The sequence below is a fragment of the Sorex fumeus genome, unplaced genomic scaffold (genome assembly GCF_029834395.1).
Source record: "Sorex fumeus unplaced genomic scaffold, SorFum_2.1 ptg000037l, whole genome shotgun sequence".
NCBI lineage: Eukaryota > Metazoa > Chordata > Mammalia > Eulipotyphla > Soricidae > Sorex > Sorex fumeus.
The window spans coordinates 26,867,009-26,885,988 of NW_026606094.1; the positions used below are offsets into that span (position 1 = coordinate 26,867,009).

The 18,980-nt window shown below is 42.5% G+C and overlaps 1 protein-coding gene and 1 non-coding gene across 4 annotated transcripts in view; both read right to left on the bottom strand.

Moving 5' to 3' along the window:
- Positions 1–674: 674 nt before the first annotated feature.
- LHFPL3 (LHFPL tetraspan subfamily member 3) overlaps positions 675–18,980 on the bottom strand; it is a 609,123-nt gene continuing 590,817 nt past the window's right edge. For all 3 annotated transcript variants that reach the window (XM_056118003.1, XM_056118005.1, XM_056118004.1), the window contains one exon: positions 675–2,843. In XM_056118003.1, coding sequence (XP_055973978.1) covers positions 2,815–2,843 — 29 coding nt within the window. In that variant the 3' untranslated portion in view covers positions 675–2,814. The remainder of the gene's footprint in view (positions 2,844–18,980) is intronic.
- On the bottom strand, positions 10,438–10,542 carry LOC130027827 (U6 spliceosomal RNA). The gene has a single exon (XR_008793054.1). It is a non-coding gene; the product is annotated as a U6 spliceosomal RNA (small nuclear RNA).

An 18,980-nucleotide genomic window follows, 5' to 3' on the forward strand; every position in this document is an offset into this window, starting at 1 on the left:
GCTAGGACTCATTTTATACCTGTAGGACAACACCATGGAGTCAGGTGTTATGACCAGTGTCTATTTTGTAGATGAGGGCACAGAAGCTTTGAGCTGGTCACAGTTACCAGTAAATGAAGGAGCTGGCATTGACTTGCTACCCAGACAACACATACTTAGGATGAATCACTGCCAAAAGGCTACTTATTACTGTGGAATAGATGCCTATTTTCAATTTGCAAAGTGGACGTTAAACAATTCATTGGATACATTAGGTTGAGTTTTATTTGAAGAGCCTGGTTATTAATTATCAATTTCATTCCACTGAGAATATGAGGATTGGCTTGAAGGTATGTCTATATTTGGCTAGTAGAGTCTTTGGAGATGTTAATCATGCCTTCTACATGAATTCTTCCAGCATAGCTAATCAATGTCTGCTGTTGGCAAAGACGGAACTTGGAAGCAAAGAGATTTTCTGAAAATAGTTCTTTTGGTCATGTCATCATGTTTCTTGGATCATTGGACATATACTGAATGCACAAAATGTGTACCATACTACCACACAATTTTTAAGTAACAAAATCTTAGTTTTATTTTTACAGAAATTCAGATATTCCAACAAATTTCTTTATATTTCCTGGACCTTAAAAAAATTACACACAACTTTTGGACGCAATATAACAGAACAGAATGAGAAAGGGAGTCACTTTATTTATTTTTCTTAAAAAAGATAAAAACAACTTCTTATACTTAACATTTAGTGATTTACATGTGTATTATCTATGTACAAATGGTACATCATCAATGACCCATCTTCAGAGCACTGTGGCATGTTAAATTACACTTAGGTTTAATGGGAAAAGAAACTTTAAAAAGTATTTTCATGTAGATAGGAAGTACTTTTTCATATTTTGCAAGTTCACTATTAGTTCACTATTATTCCATTGGACTCCCAATGGAAGCCACAATTTATATAGATTAGGAAAGTCAACACCTTTTATTTTTGTTCTAGCTAAAGTGGAGAGATACTTTCCTTAAATAAAATATGGATTTTTGAAAAGTTGTGTGTAATTAAATTTAGTAAGGAGGGTATTTTGAATACAGTGGGAGAGCTAATATTTAAAGCAACAAATAACTCCCAGAATGGTTAATAATTCAGTTAGAGATAATAAGTATTTCCATAATTTTTTTCAAAAAGAAAATCTCTGAATCGTATTTAACTTATTGAAGCATACCTGTAATAGACTTTCAGACATTTGAAACATCATTTAACTTTTGGTGAAAAGATGGTCAATACCAGAAGCATTTAGCTAAATTTGGTGTGTGGTCCTAAAAAATAGAGGGTAAGAGAAATCCACCTTCCTGTCTTATCCTCCATCTGATGTTATTTGCTAAGTTGATCTTATTTTTTGAGTCTATGAATGAAAGCATTCTGTATGCTTGTATTTTTTGCTCAAGTAAAGAATGTGATTTGACTTACACTGATAATTTCTGCATGTACAATTTAGCTTGTGTTCATTCTCAAGCTATTGGCTACTTCACAATGAAATATTTTTCTGCTGTTGCGTATTGTAGGATATGTAGTGAGGATGATGGGGCATGGGGAAGGCCTGGGAGTGAAAGATCATTGAAGACAACTGATCAGTTATAACTACTTTCGGATGCTAACCGACCCCAAAAATCTGAGTATTTTTTTGAAATCAACATTAGTAAACAAAAAGCTTACTCTTACCACGTTTCTTTGACCTGTATAAGTATATATTCATTTATTTCTAAGGCTATTAAATTATTATTTTTGTTAGTACCATTTACTATCATTTAGAAATAGAATTAATGGAACAGTTTTTCAAAAACAAAAATAATGTTAGTAAAGAAAAAGATATAAATTTCTGATGGCATGTATGGTAAAGAAATAGAAGGGGAAAAGGAGATACCTTAGATACCTATTTATAAAGTGTATTAAATTCCTATGCGTATACTAGGGAGAATTAGAAAAAGTGTTTATTTGATAGTAGCCTATATATTACATGTGAGCATCCATGGTGAAAATGAGCTTTCTAGATTTTTCAGTATTCCTTGGCATTGTTTCCTGAAAGACAAGGAATTCTATGTTGCTCAGGATCCTAAGGTGTAAAGATGTACTTCCTGTAATATACAGCTGAATGGAGTAGTAGTATGTGTCAAAAACACTTTCTCAGTAATAACTTGTACGGACAGATTAAACTGAACAAAGACTTGGTAAAAAGTTTGTACTGGTCCATCTCTTAACAGAGTGGCTATAACTAATTACACGGTAAAATGAATGGCAGAGATGAGGACCCAGATAGCAAGGATCCTGTGAAAACATTCAGAGGCATTTTCTAAGATACTTGCTTAACAAATGGTGCTTTACTGAGATCGTAATAATTTAGATAGACTGCCTTTTTTTTTTAAAAATGACATTGAAAGATTAAAGCTTTTCATTTTCAGTTTGATTAAAAAAGGACAGTTTACAAACCTCAGTACATACATTATTTTACACATTAATGCTAGCACAAGTGTATTTCTCTTCCTTAATGTATTTCCTGAATGTGACATCTCATGAATGTTATCTGATCTTATTCAATGACAGTTTCCAATGAGCTGGTGGTGTTTGATCCATGATTGTATCTCTTTCCAGAAAACACTCCCATCTCTGTCCATCTAGATTTAGAAGTTGCTTTCACGAGAGGGTGCTTCGCTCTTGTCCGTATCCATCTCTGTACTCTGATCTTTCCCAAGCATCTTCCTTTTGGATGTTGATGTACAAAAGCTGTTGTTTGATTTGTTTTAGCTGTTATTTGACTTGTTTTGTGCTCATTCTAGAGAATATTGGCTTAGCAGAACTGCAGAAAGGGAGAGAGAGAAGAGAGAGAAAAAAACGCATCATTTTCTGTCAGATTTCAAACCTAATACATGTCACAGAAAACCTGGGTTCAAATGCAGTTCTTTCATTTGTTATCAAAAGAGATGGAAAATTCCACTAAACTGCAACCGTTGGCAAGGGAGACTTCCTATGACCCAGAGTGAGGTGAAGATTCTAGGCAGCTTTGAAGGAGCAAGGGAGAAGGGGGACTGACCCCAAGCATCACTGATTTGATTCTGCCCAGCATAGGAAATATTTCACTTGAGTTGTTTTCTTTTCCTTTTCCTTTCCAATTTTGCTCATTATATAATCACATGATAACAGCTACAAAAGAAATGATTATGAAGATGAATTATCCACAGGCCAATCACCTTGACATACAACCTGTTTTCTTTCTATTCCATACTTCCTGTGCACTTGCTTTATTTGTATGTGATTTCTAAAACAAATTGTAGTTTAGGCAACATGGTTACAATAGTGCTAACACTGATGGTTTTGATATATAAAATTCTGTGCTTCATTACCACCAAAGTGCCCAAGGCCCTCACCGCTGTCCTTATGTCACTTCTAGTCCTCCTCTTCCTACTGCTTGGTGATTTCAGCTTTGCAACCAAAGACCAAAGCTTTGTTATCATTTGATATTGTCTGTTCCCTTGTTTTGTTTCTCTCTATCCTACAGATGAGTGAGATCTTCCATCCGGTATTTGTTCTTCTCTTTTTGACTTATGCTGCTTAATACGATGCCTTCCGTTGCTGTCCAAGTTGCAGCCAATATGTACTTATTTATAGTGTTGGAATCAGAAAGGATATTTTAGCATAATTTTTATATTTTGACACTTGGCAACATCAAGATCTTTTTTTTATGCACCCTATTGGTGCTCATGACTTACTTCTGGCTTACTCCTGGCACTGTGCTCAGGGATCACTCTTGATGTTGTTCAGGGGACTATCAGGGGTGCCGGGGATTAAACTTGGGTTGGCTGCTTTATTATCTCTCCAAACCCTCAGAATCAGTTTCTAATGACTGCATAATATTCCATTCCATTCTTATTCCTTTCCATTTCATGCTTAACACTCCATTATCAACTGTTAATTTATATGTGGTTGGTTTTAATCTCATTGTTTTAAAGGAAAAGTGCTATATTTAAAGATTAATTTGTTCTTGTATTTTCCTTCTTTTTGGAGGGAAGGGTCACATTTGGTGACTTTCAGAGTTTACTCCTGACTCTGTGGTCAGGAGTCATTCCTAAGGGTCCTTGGGGAACCATATGGGAATCAAAGGATCAAACTCAGGTTGGCTGTGTGCAAGGCAAGTACCCTATCTGCCGTACTATCCTCCTGGCCCCTATTCATTTTTTAGGGGTTTTTGGGTGTGTTCAACAGCTAAGGGAAATTTCCTTGTTCTGTGCTCAGGAGTCACTCTTGGCAGTGCTCAGGGGACCATGTGTTGCTAAGAACTAAACCAGCACCAGCTGCAGCAAGACCTCTTAACCTCTATACTACCTCTCTGCCCCCTCTTGCTCTTTTAAATTCCTCCTCTAAGATAATTTCTTAGAAAATGGCTGCTTTTCCTTTTCTCCAACATATTAGACCTGTACTTTTACTGATAAACTCCCTTCATTGGATGATTTTCATAATATGGAACTGTTATTGGAAAATGCCTATTATATTGTGAAGTTGGGTAAATGCACCTCGTTGGCCACATTTGGTCTGGAAAGGAACAGCTTGCTAGGTTTTACATCACAGAGCACTTAGAAACACAAATTATAATCAAACAAATGTGCCATTTTTCAGTTATAGTCCTTGTTCCACATCATAAGAAAAGATTATGGCTTCTGAATGAGCACTAGAGAATCTGCTGATTCTGTGGCTGTTTCTAGTATTTATCCCCTTGTTTCCCAACATGCTTAACAAAATCTTATGCACATTATGATTTTAAGTAACTTCTCTCAGTGAGGGAATTCACAGTTACTTTAATGTATCCAGACGACACAAGGGATAATTGAAATATGATCATGTCATAATGATGATTAGTCTGTAATGATTTCAAAAGCTGAATCACACTGGTAGAAATTCTGTGGATGAGAATGTTTCCTTCAGATATTGTGAAAAACAACATAAACTGTCCATGGAGTTTACATGGTACTGTAAATGGTTCTGAACCTTGGGTGGGCTCTTCTCTGGTACCAGGGAAATATTCCAGCTAAATGAAAGCCAAAGTTAAGATTGTGGGTCCATGATTTCATTATTCATTCCAGCATTACTCACTCTGAATCAATTTCTTCTGTTAAAAAATCCACAAAGCTGAGTGCTTGGATTTTCCAGTAAGCTCCATGAAAGGTACTAACTGGGGTGGGGTAAGTAGTTGTGGGGAAGGAGATGTAAATGTCTAAAAGTACCCAGGGAAATGAGTCCTAGAAGGTAGAGCAAGTGCTCATGTTCCTCTGTGTGTGACACAAGGGTAGAGGGAGGCAAGGGAAGAGTCCACATTTTTCTGAGATATGCAAATAAATATATCCCTATATTTAGAAAAACCTGATTTGTTCAACCACGAGTGACTATACAGGAACCAGAGATTTCCACTTTCTTTCTCTCTGACTCTACAACTAATTCGGAAAGGTAGCAATAGATGGAAAGGCTTCAGATCAGACTCCTCCACACTGACACTCAAGCCAGGGGACAGAAGGAAATTTCCTACAGAGAAGGCATCTCCCTGGGAAATGCACCTGAGAAAACATCTGAAACCAGGGCCTAGTCATGGCCTGTCATCTGGACTCTGTCCAGGGCTACCCAGGACAGGTCAGCACCACCAACTCTTCTAGCATCTGCTCTGCGAGTGATAGTCAACATGTGTCCAAATCCCTCAATGGACCTCTCACTGTAATACCACCAATGATGAGTCTTCTCCTCCTTAAAGCTCTTCTTTCTTGAATATTGTCAATAGCAGGAGTTACAAAGTCGGTGTTGATGTTAGGCAGGCAGTTGAGTGACTGGGAAAATGAGACAGTCAAGCCATGAGCCAGGCCTGGACTAAGCAGAGGCAAGTGATACTCTGGGTACAAGCTACAAGGGGGTCTTCCCTCTTAGTTCATGCAAATACAGTGGAGAGGCTCCTAAATTTTAGACATTACTCACTCATTTGTCTCATCCTAGTTTTCAGCTCTGCTCACTAGTTAGCCTGCCACGAGGCTGCCTTTCCTTGTGTTTTGGTTACGTAGGTGCTGCTACCACTGTATATTTTTTTCCTTCCTATTTCATGTCACTACCATGCAAAGGAACCCCAGGCCCTGCAAAGATTCTGCAGGCTGTGTGAGGCTAAAAATAATTCAGCGCGCTTGTGCTAGTGGCGATCAGAACAGAAACATTCCCCACAAAATGCCAGAAAACGCTTTGCTGGAGGAGTAAAATTAGGAAGCTAGACAATGACTAAATGGCATATGTAATAATTTTCCACCTGCAGGCTCAGAAGAGCTTTAGCCCTTCAAACAAATTTGTGAAACCAGTAGGTGGAAGAGGATAAAAGTCAGGGTTTTCTTTCCTCTCTGGATCTGCTATTGGCCTTTCAGTTTAGAGACTAATTTTTTGTTTGTTTTTGTTTTGGGGCATACCTAGCATTGCTCAGGGGTTATTCCTGGCTCTGAATTCAGGATTACCCCTGGAAGTGCTCAGGGGACCATATGAGATGCTGGGGAATCAAACCAGGGTTGACCACATGCAAGGCAGACACCCTACCCACTATACTATCCCTCTGGGCCTCCAAGTCTAGAGACTGTGTGACACAGGGGCAGTTTGCAGAATCTACTGGAAACATGTGTATAGGCTGTGATCTTCACCTTGTAAAACATTCCACTTTCCCCCCGCCCCAAACATTTGTGAACATTTCCCACACCCTGTGATGCAATGGCAGAGCTCAGGGGAGGCAATTTAAAAGATGTCATCGTTTCCCAAGTTTGCAGAGAGCAGGACTGAATAAATAAGTCATTCAATGCTGCTCTGGATCTCTGTGCAGTCGGGTTTGTCCTTGTAACATGTCATGGGCTCTGAGTTGCTCATGTTCTCTTTCCAAAGGGCTTTTTGCAAATCCTTTTTGAAGCAGTCCTTGAAATCACTGCTCTTGAGCGTATAACGGCCACATCACCCGCCCCCTAGAGCCCTATTGTAGAATTTTTCCACGTGCTGAGGTTTTCGAAAGGTCTCGGGTCGGGGTGGTTGGTCCACTGACTGTTCTTTTCTGACCTATTCAATTAGAGCCTGGAGCCAGCGGGCACTGACTGAGGGGGAAAACCACTTGGTGGGAGGATGAGTCTTCAGCAGGGTTTGGTGAATTTTGGTTGGGAAAATGAATGAGAAAAACGGTAAGCCATGTTTTTACACATTGGTGAGAGGGCTTTGCCATTTACTCTAATTCTGTTGTTTCAAACTGAGGGCACTTCTAATCTAATAGAGTCTTCTGATTACCCTGCATTTGGGAGGCTGAAAATGGTCTCCTGGAAGTAACATTTTGTACCCTAAGTTTTCAGAAACCGCAGACAAGACTCAACCACAATGGGTGTGGCTGGTGCGAATCAGCTGTAGGTTCTCCACCATCCCCCTCACTATGTTGGTTCTTTGTTCCCTTCCCTTGAAGCTGGGCTTTATCAGTATTGGCATTTTTTTATGGTAGTGAAAAAAAAAGTCAACCATCTTGATTATTTTGTTTGAGGCAGGGCAGTGGGGGTGGGGGAATAACTCCTGACAGTGCTCAGGAGTCACCCCTAAGCAGTGCTGGGACTCCTGTATGCAAAACATATGCTCCAGCCCTTTGAGCTGTCTTCCCAGTAGTATCCATCTTAACTACTTAAAAAAAAATTTTTTTTTTTTTAGGTTTTGGGGCTACACCCAGCAGTGCACAAGGTTTACTCCTGATCATCCAGGCCTTGTGCAAATTAGAATCTCATCCTTTCTCGTCAAAACTGAGATAAACTCTCTGGGATTAGGAAAGCAAAACACGCTGGCCTGAGCTTGTAGTTTGGATGCTGTGATACTTCTCTCTCGGAGAAGCTGTTCCTACATTCGTTTTTTTTTAAATTTTTTTTTTCTTTTTGGGTCACACCTGGAGATGCACAGGGGTTACTCCTGGCTCATGCACTCAGGAATTACTCCTGGTGGTGCTCGGGGTATAGTATGGGATGCTGGGAATTGAACCTGGGTTGACTGTGTGCAAGGCAAACGCCCTACCCGCTGTGCTATCGCTCCAGCCCCATTCGTTTGGTTTTGATTGGACTAAAACACAACTCATGACAGTCCCTTAAAGATAAAACCAGGTCTTAGGGGCTGGAGAGATAGTCCAGCAGCTAAGGCACTTGCCTTGCATGCTGCCAACAGTGGTTCAAACCCTGACACCACCTATGAGCACTTCCAGGAAGTGATTCCTGAGTGCTGGTCCAGGAATATGTCCTGAACACTATCAGATGTGGTACAAAAAGAAAAAATAGAACACTCCATCTCTCCGCCTCTCAACAACAATAACAAATCAGGACCAGGGGTGTGGGGATATGGCTCAGGGGAAGAACAGGTGCCTCACATATGGGAGTCTGTTTTCTACCCCTGCCTCCCTTCCCTCAACACTGCAATGACAGGAGCAACAACAAACCAAATAAAAGCAAAAACAAATTGAGTATTACACCACATGAGGCCACAAATCGTGGAACTCAAGAATGTGCTGACTTCTCAGAATTATAAATTCATCTCTGCTGATTCTGAGTATTCAGTCTGACCCCCTTTTCCTTCCTGCTCTGCAAAGACTATGACAATGATAAATTTCTACTATTTACTCCTTTCTTCGGGCTAGAGCAATAGCACAGTGGTAGGGCGTTTGCCTTGCACGCAGCCAACATGGCCGACCTGAGTTCGATTCCTCCGCCCATCTCGGAGAGCCCGGCAAGCTACTCAGAGTATCTTGCCCGCACAGCAGAGCCTGGCAAGCTACCCGTGATGTATTCGATATGCCAAACACAGTAACAACAAAGTCTCCAATGGAGATGTTACTGGGTCTGCTCGAGCAAATCGATGAACAACGGGAGGACAGTGACAGTGACATCCTCCTTTCTTGACTTCCCAATTTCCTTTGGTGGGAGGTGCCTTCTCCTTCTCTCTCTCTCTCTCTCTCTCTCTCTCTCTCTCTCTCTCTTTCTCTCTCTCTCTCCAGTTCTCTTAATGATAGCTGTACAGTCTACTGACCTTCCCTGAAAATTGAATTGGATGGAAACTGTGTTGGCAGGGATGGAAAAATGAAGGGGCAGGATAGCATAATGGCTAAGTGCTCATGTCTGTGCTTTGACTCCTAATCACACCTTGTAGTTCGGTGACTCTACACGTTCCTTAACACTTCTGGTCTTCACTTGGAAGCTAGGATCCCCTTTCCCAAAACTGTCCTGAAGATGGGTTGAAATGCATTTATGACTTAGTGGACAGACCTGGCAAGTTAGAAGAACATAAGACATGTAAACATTTTTTTTTTGTTCATTCTGAATGTAGAATAGTATAAGTAGCACTATCTTGTTCTAGAATTCCTACATATGCACTCTCACCAGTAGTGCATCGTGAAAGCTTTGACTTTTTCCTTAATCAGGATGGTCCAATGATTCTAACTGGGGACACTGTAGACAGATGATTTGGGTATGCACTACAGATTTACTGTTTTATTAGCTCTATGGTCTATCTTAGTTCTTTCTTGCATAAAATGAGACAGCATGGTGGATAGTCTTGGCTTTGTGCTTGGAGGTCACTCCCAGTGGTGTTTAGGAAGCCATGCAGTGCTAGGGATGGAATCTGGGTCCCCAGAATACAAAGCATGCATTCAGCTCTTTGAACTCTCTGACAAGAGTTTTTAAAGGTGCAACTGAGGTTAAGTAAAGTCATAAGGGGGAGGCCTAAGTCTATAGAACTAGTATCTTTATCAGAAGAGGAAGATGTAGCAGTTTGCCTGCATTAAAAAAGTGAAGATACACTAAGAATGGGCAGCTGCTGGCCACTGAAAGAGCCTTGAAACCTGTCCACATCTCTCCCCCTCTGTCTCTCTCTGTCTCTCTCTGTCTCTGTCTCTCTCTCTCTCTTTGGTGAGTGTGAGACTCATTCTACAATGCTCAGGGCTTACTTCTGGCTCTGGGCTTAGGGATCACTCCTGGCAAGGCTTGGACCATCATATAGGTAACAGGGATCAAACCTGGGTCAGTGACATGCAAGACAAGCCCCTTACCCACTATATTATCTCCCCAGAACTTTTCTTGATGTCCAACCTTCAGAACTTTGAGGAAAATATATATATTTTTTAAATTTTTATTAGTGAAACACCATGAGGTACAGTTGTGGACTTACAAATTTTTGTGCTTGGGTTTAAGTTATACAATGATCAAGTACCCATCCCTCCACCAGTGCCCATTCTCCATCACAAATGATCCCAGTATTCCTCTCACCTTACCATCCCACCCTGACTCTCTGGCAGGGTACTCCCTATTGTTCTCTCTCTCTCCTTTTGGGTGCTGTGGTTTGCAAAAGAGGCATTAAGTGGCAATCATGTTTGGTCTATAGTCTACAAAAATATGGAATGTTTCACAAATTTGCATGTCATCCTTGCGCAGGGGCCATGCTAATCTTCTCTGTATCATTCCAATTTTAGTATATGTGCTGCTGAAGTGAACATGAAAAAAATATTTCTTTTATTGTTTAGACACCCAGCCTGTGGTGCTCTGTTAGGGCAGCCCAAGCAAACTAAGAGAGCTATCAGCTATTTATGCCAAACTTTCTTTTTTTTAAATTGAGATTTTATAATTTACAATACAATTGATAATGGTTTCTTATACACACAATTCCAATACACCACCAGTGCACCCATTTCCCTTTCCAAAGACCCAATCGCACCTTCTTCTCATCTTTCCCTCACCCCAAACTCAATTGTGTGGATCAGTTTTACCATTATGTTGCTTTTGGACCTTTGTTCTACCTCACAGTGTATCTTTAAGTTCCACATATGGGAGAGATCATTCTGTATCTATCCCTTTCCTTCTGACTGACTTCACTCAGCATATCCTCTAGTTCCATCTGTGCTGTTGTGAACTGCATGATTTTAATGATTTTAGAGCTGCATAGTATTCCATTGTGGTATATATATATGTGGTATATATATATATTTAAATATATATATATATATTTACCACAATTTCTTGATCCATTCATCAGCAGTTGGGCATTTGGGTTGTTTCCATATCTTGTATGCCAACCTTTTTTTTTGTGAGGGCAGGTAAACATTCTGAAGCTCAGAGAAATAAAATTTGCCACAAGAGTTAGATTAGAATTCTGCTCTAAGGCACTTGTCTCAACTGGCTAACCTTGATTTGATCCCTGGCATCACATATGGTTCCCTGAGCAGTCCCTGAACACAGAGCCAGGAGAAGCACTGAGCCATACAGGGTGTGATCTCTTCAAACTCTTCCTTACACCCTTTCCCCACCCCCGCATCCTAAAAGAACTTTGACCTAGGGTTGGGGATGCGGCTTTAATAGTAAAGCAAATACAAAGCCTTGGGTTTGATCCCTAGTATTCCATATGAAACCCTCACCCCAGCAATTTAACATGTGGGCTAGTGGCCCCCAAGTATTGACAGGAGTGTGTGGGTCCCAGAACAATACCCCCCCCCACCCCTGCACTTATCCCCTCCCACAGAAAGCATTTTTCTAGTGAATCTTTTAAGGAATTCCAGTCAGAGGAATGAAACAGAATTGAGTGCAGCTGCCCAAGCCAAGGACTCAAAGTCCTGCCTGTCCAGACTTTCCCCTTAGCCCAGATTCTGCCTCTGAAACTCTCCATGGAGTCATGGAATTTGGTTTGAAAGCTGTTGTTGTACCCCCTGCTGCCTTCTTCACACAGTATCACAAATTTCCTAATTTATCTGGTTCCCTTTGACTGAAGTAAAGCATTAGGAGCCTGTGGTGAGGCAGAAAAGCCAATGGAGTGAGCAGAGGATAAAAGACTATGACCCAGGGGATAGACAGATGATTAGGGTTTCAGAGACAGAAAGGCCACTGGAGGCGAGTGGATGCTGTTCTGAGGTGATGATAAGGAAGACATCAACAAACACAGCAGAATCATCCTTAAACCAGGTCCTGGTCTGATATCCATTTAAGAAAAAAAAAGTCACATGCCCCCCTACCTTTGCCAATATACACAACCTCCCTTCTAAGGTTACTGAACTCTCAGTAAATTTATTCTGGTAAAACCATAGTGCTCGAGGGACCCCCTCAGAAACAGCTGGCCAATGTGGCTGCTTTTCTCACTGTGTGGCCCTTCCTGGATCTCAGTCTCTTGATATTTGTTAATATGCAGATTCCGGTTCCTTTTGGGACATAGTAGCTTTAGAGTAAGTTCCTCAGGGGACATTCAGATTCGGGGAAAGTTGATGAGTTGGGGATGTGACTCAGCAGTAGAGTATGTCAGGCATGTGTGAGGTGCTGAGTTGGATCCCTGATACTTGAAATAACCAAAACCTGGAATCCGACAGATTGAAGTTTGAATCATGGTCTGGCCACTTCCTAGATGTCATTTATTCAGTTTACTTTCCATAGCTCTGGTTTTTCTTAACAATAAACTCAGGAGAATAACCATATTATGTTTTCTTAAAAATTTTATTAGTGAAACACCATGAGGTACATTTGTAGACTTACAAATTTTTGTGCTTGGGTTTCAGTTATACAATGATTGAGTACCCATCCCTCCACCAGTGCCCATTCTCCACCACCACTAATCCCAGTATCCCTCCCACCCCCCATCCCCCCATCCCACCCTGCCTCTGTGGCAGCGCATTCCCCCCTGTTCTCTCTCTCTGGGGTTGTTTTAAAGAATCAACTGAAATGTATCCTCCCTAGGGATAGTTACAGAGGAAATAAAATAAGGTGGATTTTAGAAAAGATGTTTCTAAGATCTCTCTCTTTCTCATTGTGAGACACATGTTACACAGCTGTTCACAGTTGGGTCTCAGTCATACAATGTTCAAACACCCATCCCTCCAAAAGTATAAATTTCCCAGCACCAATGTCTCCAGTTACCCTCCTGCCACCACCCCAACCCCACCCCACCCCACCCTCTGCCTGCCTCTATAACAGGCACTTCTCTCTCTCTCTCTCTCTCTCTCTCTCTCTCTCTCTCTCTCTCTCTCCCTCTCTCAGCATTATGGTTTGCAATACAGCTACTGAGAGGGTATCTGTTTCAGCATGCAGTTCCTACCCAGAGTGAACATTTCCAACTATCACTGTAAGATCTCTCTTACATAAGACCTCTCTTATGTAGGGAATTGAGTACTACCTATCTGGAGAAATTATAAAATAAGAAACCCAGATAGTTTCTTAGAACTCATCTAGAAGAAAGCACTTAAAAAAGAACTCTGGAGGGTCTTGAAGGACCCAAGGAAGGACCCGAAAGATAGAAATATCATTGCTTTCAGGATTAATTTTGGGAGGAGGAGGGAAGAGATGACTTAACCCCAGAAAAAGACTGTTTGCGGTTTCTCAGAGGAGGTGAAGTCAAGTCTCCACCATCACCTTGACTGTGAGGTGATTGCTGGGACTCTCAGTCTTCTCTACCATGCTAACAGCTTCCTTTACTGAGAACTGGGCCTCTGTGTGTGTGTGTGTGTGTGTGTGTGTGTGTGTGTGTGTGTGTGTGTATGTGTGTGTGTGTGTGAGGGGGTGGGGAGGATGTGACCCAGCACTGCTCAAGGCTTACTCCTGGCGCTGTGCTCAGGGATCACTCACTTCTGGTGGAGCCTGGGATCAACGCTGGAGTCTACCCATTGTTCTGTCTTTCTAGCCCCAGGCATTGTGTTTGGCTTTGCCCCTACTAAGCTGTTCAATCCCTACAGCAGTCCAAAGAGGCTTCCATATCATTAATTCTGCTCTGCCAATGAGAAAACTCATTCAATAAGGTTGACTCTGGGTCACAACCGTCAAGATAACAAGAGCAGGTCCAAACAATACCCAGTCTTCCTGTTTTCTTGGGCATTATACTATACTTTGCTATTACTCCCTAGACAAGTACAAACCTTGAGGCAATCTTGGCCCAAGGAGCCTCCATCAATAATGGGCTATGACGTTGCCACTGAGTGGGTGAGCACCCCAGCTGATCTGCATTCACAGTTAAAAATATCTGTGAGCACAGCCAGGAATGTGTACAACCCCATTATCACAACAACAATAGCATAGGGGAGGGAATAACACTTTTTAAAAAATTGCTTGTGAGTTTGAAGGCCATCAATGAATAGCAGTCAATAGATTTTTGTTGGGTTGGGGAAATAGTACAGAGGGTAAGGCCCTTGCATTGCTCATAGCCAATCTGGTTTCAAATTCTGGCTCTGCATATGATCTCCAGAGCTCATCAGGGGGAAGTTCTGAGCACAGAGCTGGGAGGAGGACCTGGGCACAGCTGGATGTAGCCCTTAAACCAAAAACAATAACAAAACATTAAAAAATTGCTCTGAATATACTGTAATAACAATATAACAGAGTTGTGGTATTAATTATCATAGTACAAAGTTGAGAGATTAACCTTAACGTCCCTTAATGTCCCAATAAGAAATTGGATAAGTTAGGGTACTTCCAACTAGTCATTCAAACGGCGAGTGCATGTATATTTAATGATATCTATGACATATTAAGTGAGAAAAAGCAGGTCATTAAATAGCATGCACAGTGTGATGGCATTTTAGAAGATGAAATATGTTCATATATGCATATAAAAAGCATAGACAGATCTATCCTATAACAGCTAGTTAAGCATTGAGTGATGTTTAGGATATTTTCACTTCTTTACTGCCTGGTATTTTGTTTTACAGTGAGCCAAGCATGTACTACTTTTATAACAAGAAAAATGGTACCGTTATCATTTTGAAATTTAAGTGCCTTAAGCAAGAAAAGGAAATCAAATATTCTATCATACTTTGTGTTTCCACCAATGTGTTTATTTCTGAAGAGAGTGTGTAGGAGAAGGTCCAAAGGCTGAGCCTACCAGGGGATTGCAACAAGGGGCTTCTAAGCATCTCTTTGCCACCTCCATATGCACTTACTATGTTTCTAGATGCATCACTCTGTACAGCCTTGTTGAATGAATGAGCATTGAAAAGAAAACCCGTGATCAATATGCAAAGTATCTCAAAAGGACCTTTTGACAAGGACCAGAAGAAGCCACAAAAATGGAAAGAGGGCTGTTTAGTTAGAGCTCAGCAGCTGAGCACAGGCTTTGCAAGATCCCTGGTCCTGCACTGTTCCCAGAGCATCAGGCTGAGAGGAGCCCCTGAGCATTCCTAGGTGTGTCCCACAAACCAAAAAACAGGGCTGGAGAGGTAGTACGCAGATAAAGCACTTGCCTTGCCTGCAGCTGACCAAAGTTTGATCCCCAGCACCACATATGGTCCCCTGAGCACTGCCAGGAGTGATCTCTGAGTGTAGAACCAGGGGTAAGTCCTAAACACTGCTGGGTATGCCCTCCCCCCGCCAAAAAAAAGCAAAAACAACAACGAACAAAACAAATTCAATTTCTTTCTCTTAGATTCCTGGTAGCAAGAGTAACTCATGTTCAAAATGATTTAATCGATTCTGTTGAAATCAGAGTTTAGGTGGAACAAGGTATGAGGCTTATTTTTTTGTTTAAGTTATGAAGAGCTGGAGCTGTCCCTGGCCCACACACACTTTCTGCTGGCCTATCTCCACAATCTCTCCTCTCCATGATTGTACCATTGGTGGTGCTCACACACAGGTATGCCCACGCAGGGTCCCCCAGCACACACACTATTTCTCTTTGTCCAGGCCCTGTTGTACTAGGGCTTCGTCCTCCCACAGATAGGAAACAGGCTCCTGGTTCTTAGAATGGCTACCAACCCCTCACTCAGCTTTGCTGATTTTATATGTGATTCAGGGGAATGATTCCTGGGCAAAATAAGACAACCCTGATTCCAGGACCATTCGAAACATTCTTAATTTGAGTTCTGCCACAGAGGCACTTCAGTATCCAGGAGAAACAGAAATGATCTGTATGAGACAGAAATGATCTGCATGTATGATCTCCATGCAGATACATACACACAACAACATCCAAGGGGCCGGGCAGACAGCTCAAAGGGCTCAACAGGTGCTTTGCATGCAGGAGACCCAGGCTTGACCTTGGTACCACATAGTCCCCTGAGCACGCCTGGTAGAACCACGGAGCACAGAGCTGGGAGCAACTCCTAAGCACTGCCAAGTGTGGCCTCCAAAATCTTAAAAAAGAATAAAAATAAAAAACAACATCAGACAAATATTCGAGGACCACCTGCTGTAGTCCATGCAGGCACAGCATGAGCCCAGGGGAGGGGGTGGGGGCCACCAGCGGCCTGGAGCCTCCTCTCTGCTCCAGTCTCTCCTCAGGCCAGGGATGCAGGAGGCACCTGGCCCAGTCACACTCAGCTGGGAGCCACATTCAATCTGTGCTTCAGGAAAACAGCTAGACACAGGAACAAAGCTGTCCTCACAGTCCCCTTCAAGCCTGCTGCAGGGGCAAAGGCGTCCCTGCTGATCCTTGGCGGTCCCTGGCCTCTAATCCTTTTCTTCCAGCAAGGAATATCAGCTCCAGAGCTGAGGCTTTCGGCATGCAAGGGTTCCCATCCCAAGCGGGAATCAGGTCCCAAGGGATAAGCACACCCAATGGATGGGGCAGCTGGGTTCAGGCCCTGGTGTACACAGTACCCTGGAGGCTCCGGGGGGAGGAGTTGGGGCTGTGGCTTGGAAGCAGTGATCAGACCTGAGCTCCATGGGGAGGGATACCTCAGGGCTGGCAGGACTGGGGGGGCAAGTGGATTAGGAAAGGATGCAATGATAGGCTGGAGACTCCCTCTGTTCCTGTGGGCAGGAGCAGAGAGGAGGGATGTTTTATGCAGGGTCCCACTGAGACCTCCCCAAACTCTAAGATGCTTCCTCTTCCTAAGACTGAAAAGAGAGGAGGAGAGCACACTTCTAGGAACTTGAATTGCTCCTTAATAAGAAAAACGGATTGAGTTTACATAATTTTGAGAAGGGTCCTAGGTAGAGTGTAGCAGCTTGAGTTTTTAAATTTCTCTCTCTCTCTCTCTCTCTCTCTCTTATTTTAAAATTTTTTATTAGTGAAACACCATGAGGTACAGTTGTAGACTTACAAATTTTTGTGCTTGGGTTTCAGTTATACAATGATCGAGTACCCATCCCTCCACCAGTGCCCATTCTCCACCACCACGAATTCCAGTATCCCTCCCATCCCCCATCCCCCTCACCCCATCCTGCCTCTGTGGCAGGGCATTCTCTTTTGTTCTCTCTCTCCTTTTGGGTGTTGTGGTCCACAAAAGAGGCATTGAGTGGCAATCATGTTCCGTCTATAGTCTACTCTTAGCATGCATCTCCCATCCTGGGAGGATCCTCCCAACACCCTTTATTTGGTGCTCCCTTCTCTATCTGAGCTGCCTTTTCCTCTAGCATGTGTGGCTGGCCTCCAAGTCATGGAGTAAACCTCCTGGTACTTATCTTGGCTGATTTTTTAAAAAAATTTTATTAGTGAATTAAATTTCTCTCTTATCAAGGCAAGAGGTGAATATCATTAAAAAAATCAAACTGTAAAAGTGATCTTCTGATGAAGTGAAGAAGACTCTCCATCCTTTTTCATATCCAGTCTTGCTCCCCTGAGAGGAGCAAGTTTGTTTGTTTTTGGGCTACACTTTGAAGAGCACAGGGTCTACTCCTGTCTTTGTGTTCAGGAGTGATCCCTGGTGGTGTGTTCAGGGGATCATGGGGTGCTAGGCCCACAGCAGATGGTACCCCCACCCTTTGGTAGCAACCTACCTCCCCTACCCTCACTTCCCCTAGCTTCCACGCTGAAAAAACAACCTGTCTCCAGACAGGATTTTCCTTATAACTTGCTCTGACTCTCAGGCTGTTACAAGCTGTGACACACCAAGTGCAAACTCAGCCTCGAAAGTCTAACTAGTCCACACAACACGAAGCAGAATGGCCTGTTTCAAAACACATTTTCATGGTTTCAGCTTTCACTGAAAACATTCTAGATCGTTTCTATTAGGCTTCGTTCCTACACTAGATGACTGAACATTTGTTTTATTGGTGGGGTTTGGAGGCAAGGGCTGGGCCACACCAATGGTGTTCAGGGTTTATTCCTGGCAGTGCCCTCAGGGATCACTACTGGTGATGCTCAGGGAACTGCATATGGTATCGGGGATCAAGCTGCTGTCAGTGGTGTACAAGGCAAACTCCCTGCCCTCTGTACGATTTCTCTGGCCCCAAAATACCATTTTTAAAGACAAGCTCTCTAGAAAAGTCAACAGTCATAGCAGAGGCTGTTGATCCAAATCCAAACACTAACCACGGTATTTCATTTTTGGATAGGAACTTTCTGTGGACAGCAAAGTTCTCTCTGCTTAGTCACAGGGCAGATTGGACATGCCAGGGAACTAATGTTCTTACCCTTGGCTGTCCGAGAAATGATGTATAAATATCACCTTCATTACTCCTGGGTGTAGGAGCTCCATTACTCAAAGAGTAACTGGCCTAATGACCCAACCACCGTGGTCTCCTTTTCCCGAGAAAGTATCTCACACATTCTCACCTCTGATCAGAGTTTCTTGAACAAATTACTAACATTTGATTCCCTGTTTTGGATCTACCTCTGGAGGAATTCAAGCTAAGGTAATATTTTTAGGGGGTGGGGGGCTGGGGATTCACCTGGTACTCAGGGATATTCCCTAATACAGAGCTTGGGGGTTGCTCCCAGAAGTGCTCAGGGGGAGACCATGAGGTGCAGTGGCTGGAACCTCAGCTCTGGCATGCACACAAAGTCTCTGAGCAACTAAGATAAATTCTTTTATTTTTGTTGTTTTATCTTTTTGGTCACACCCTGCAGTGCTCAGGAGTTACTCTTGGATCTGTGCTCAGGAAAGATCTCTGGAAGTGCAGTTCCAGGGTTAGGATGGGAGCTGGCAAAACCTTAACCCCTATACTATCTCTTTGGTACTAAGAGACTTTGGGGTGAGGGTTGAGTCAGACCCAGAGATGCTCAAGGATTACTCCTAGCTTTGCAC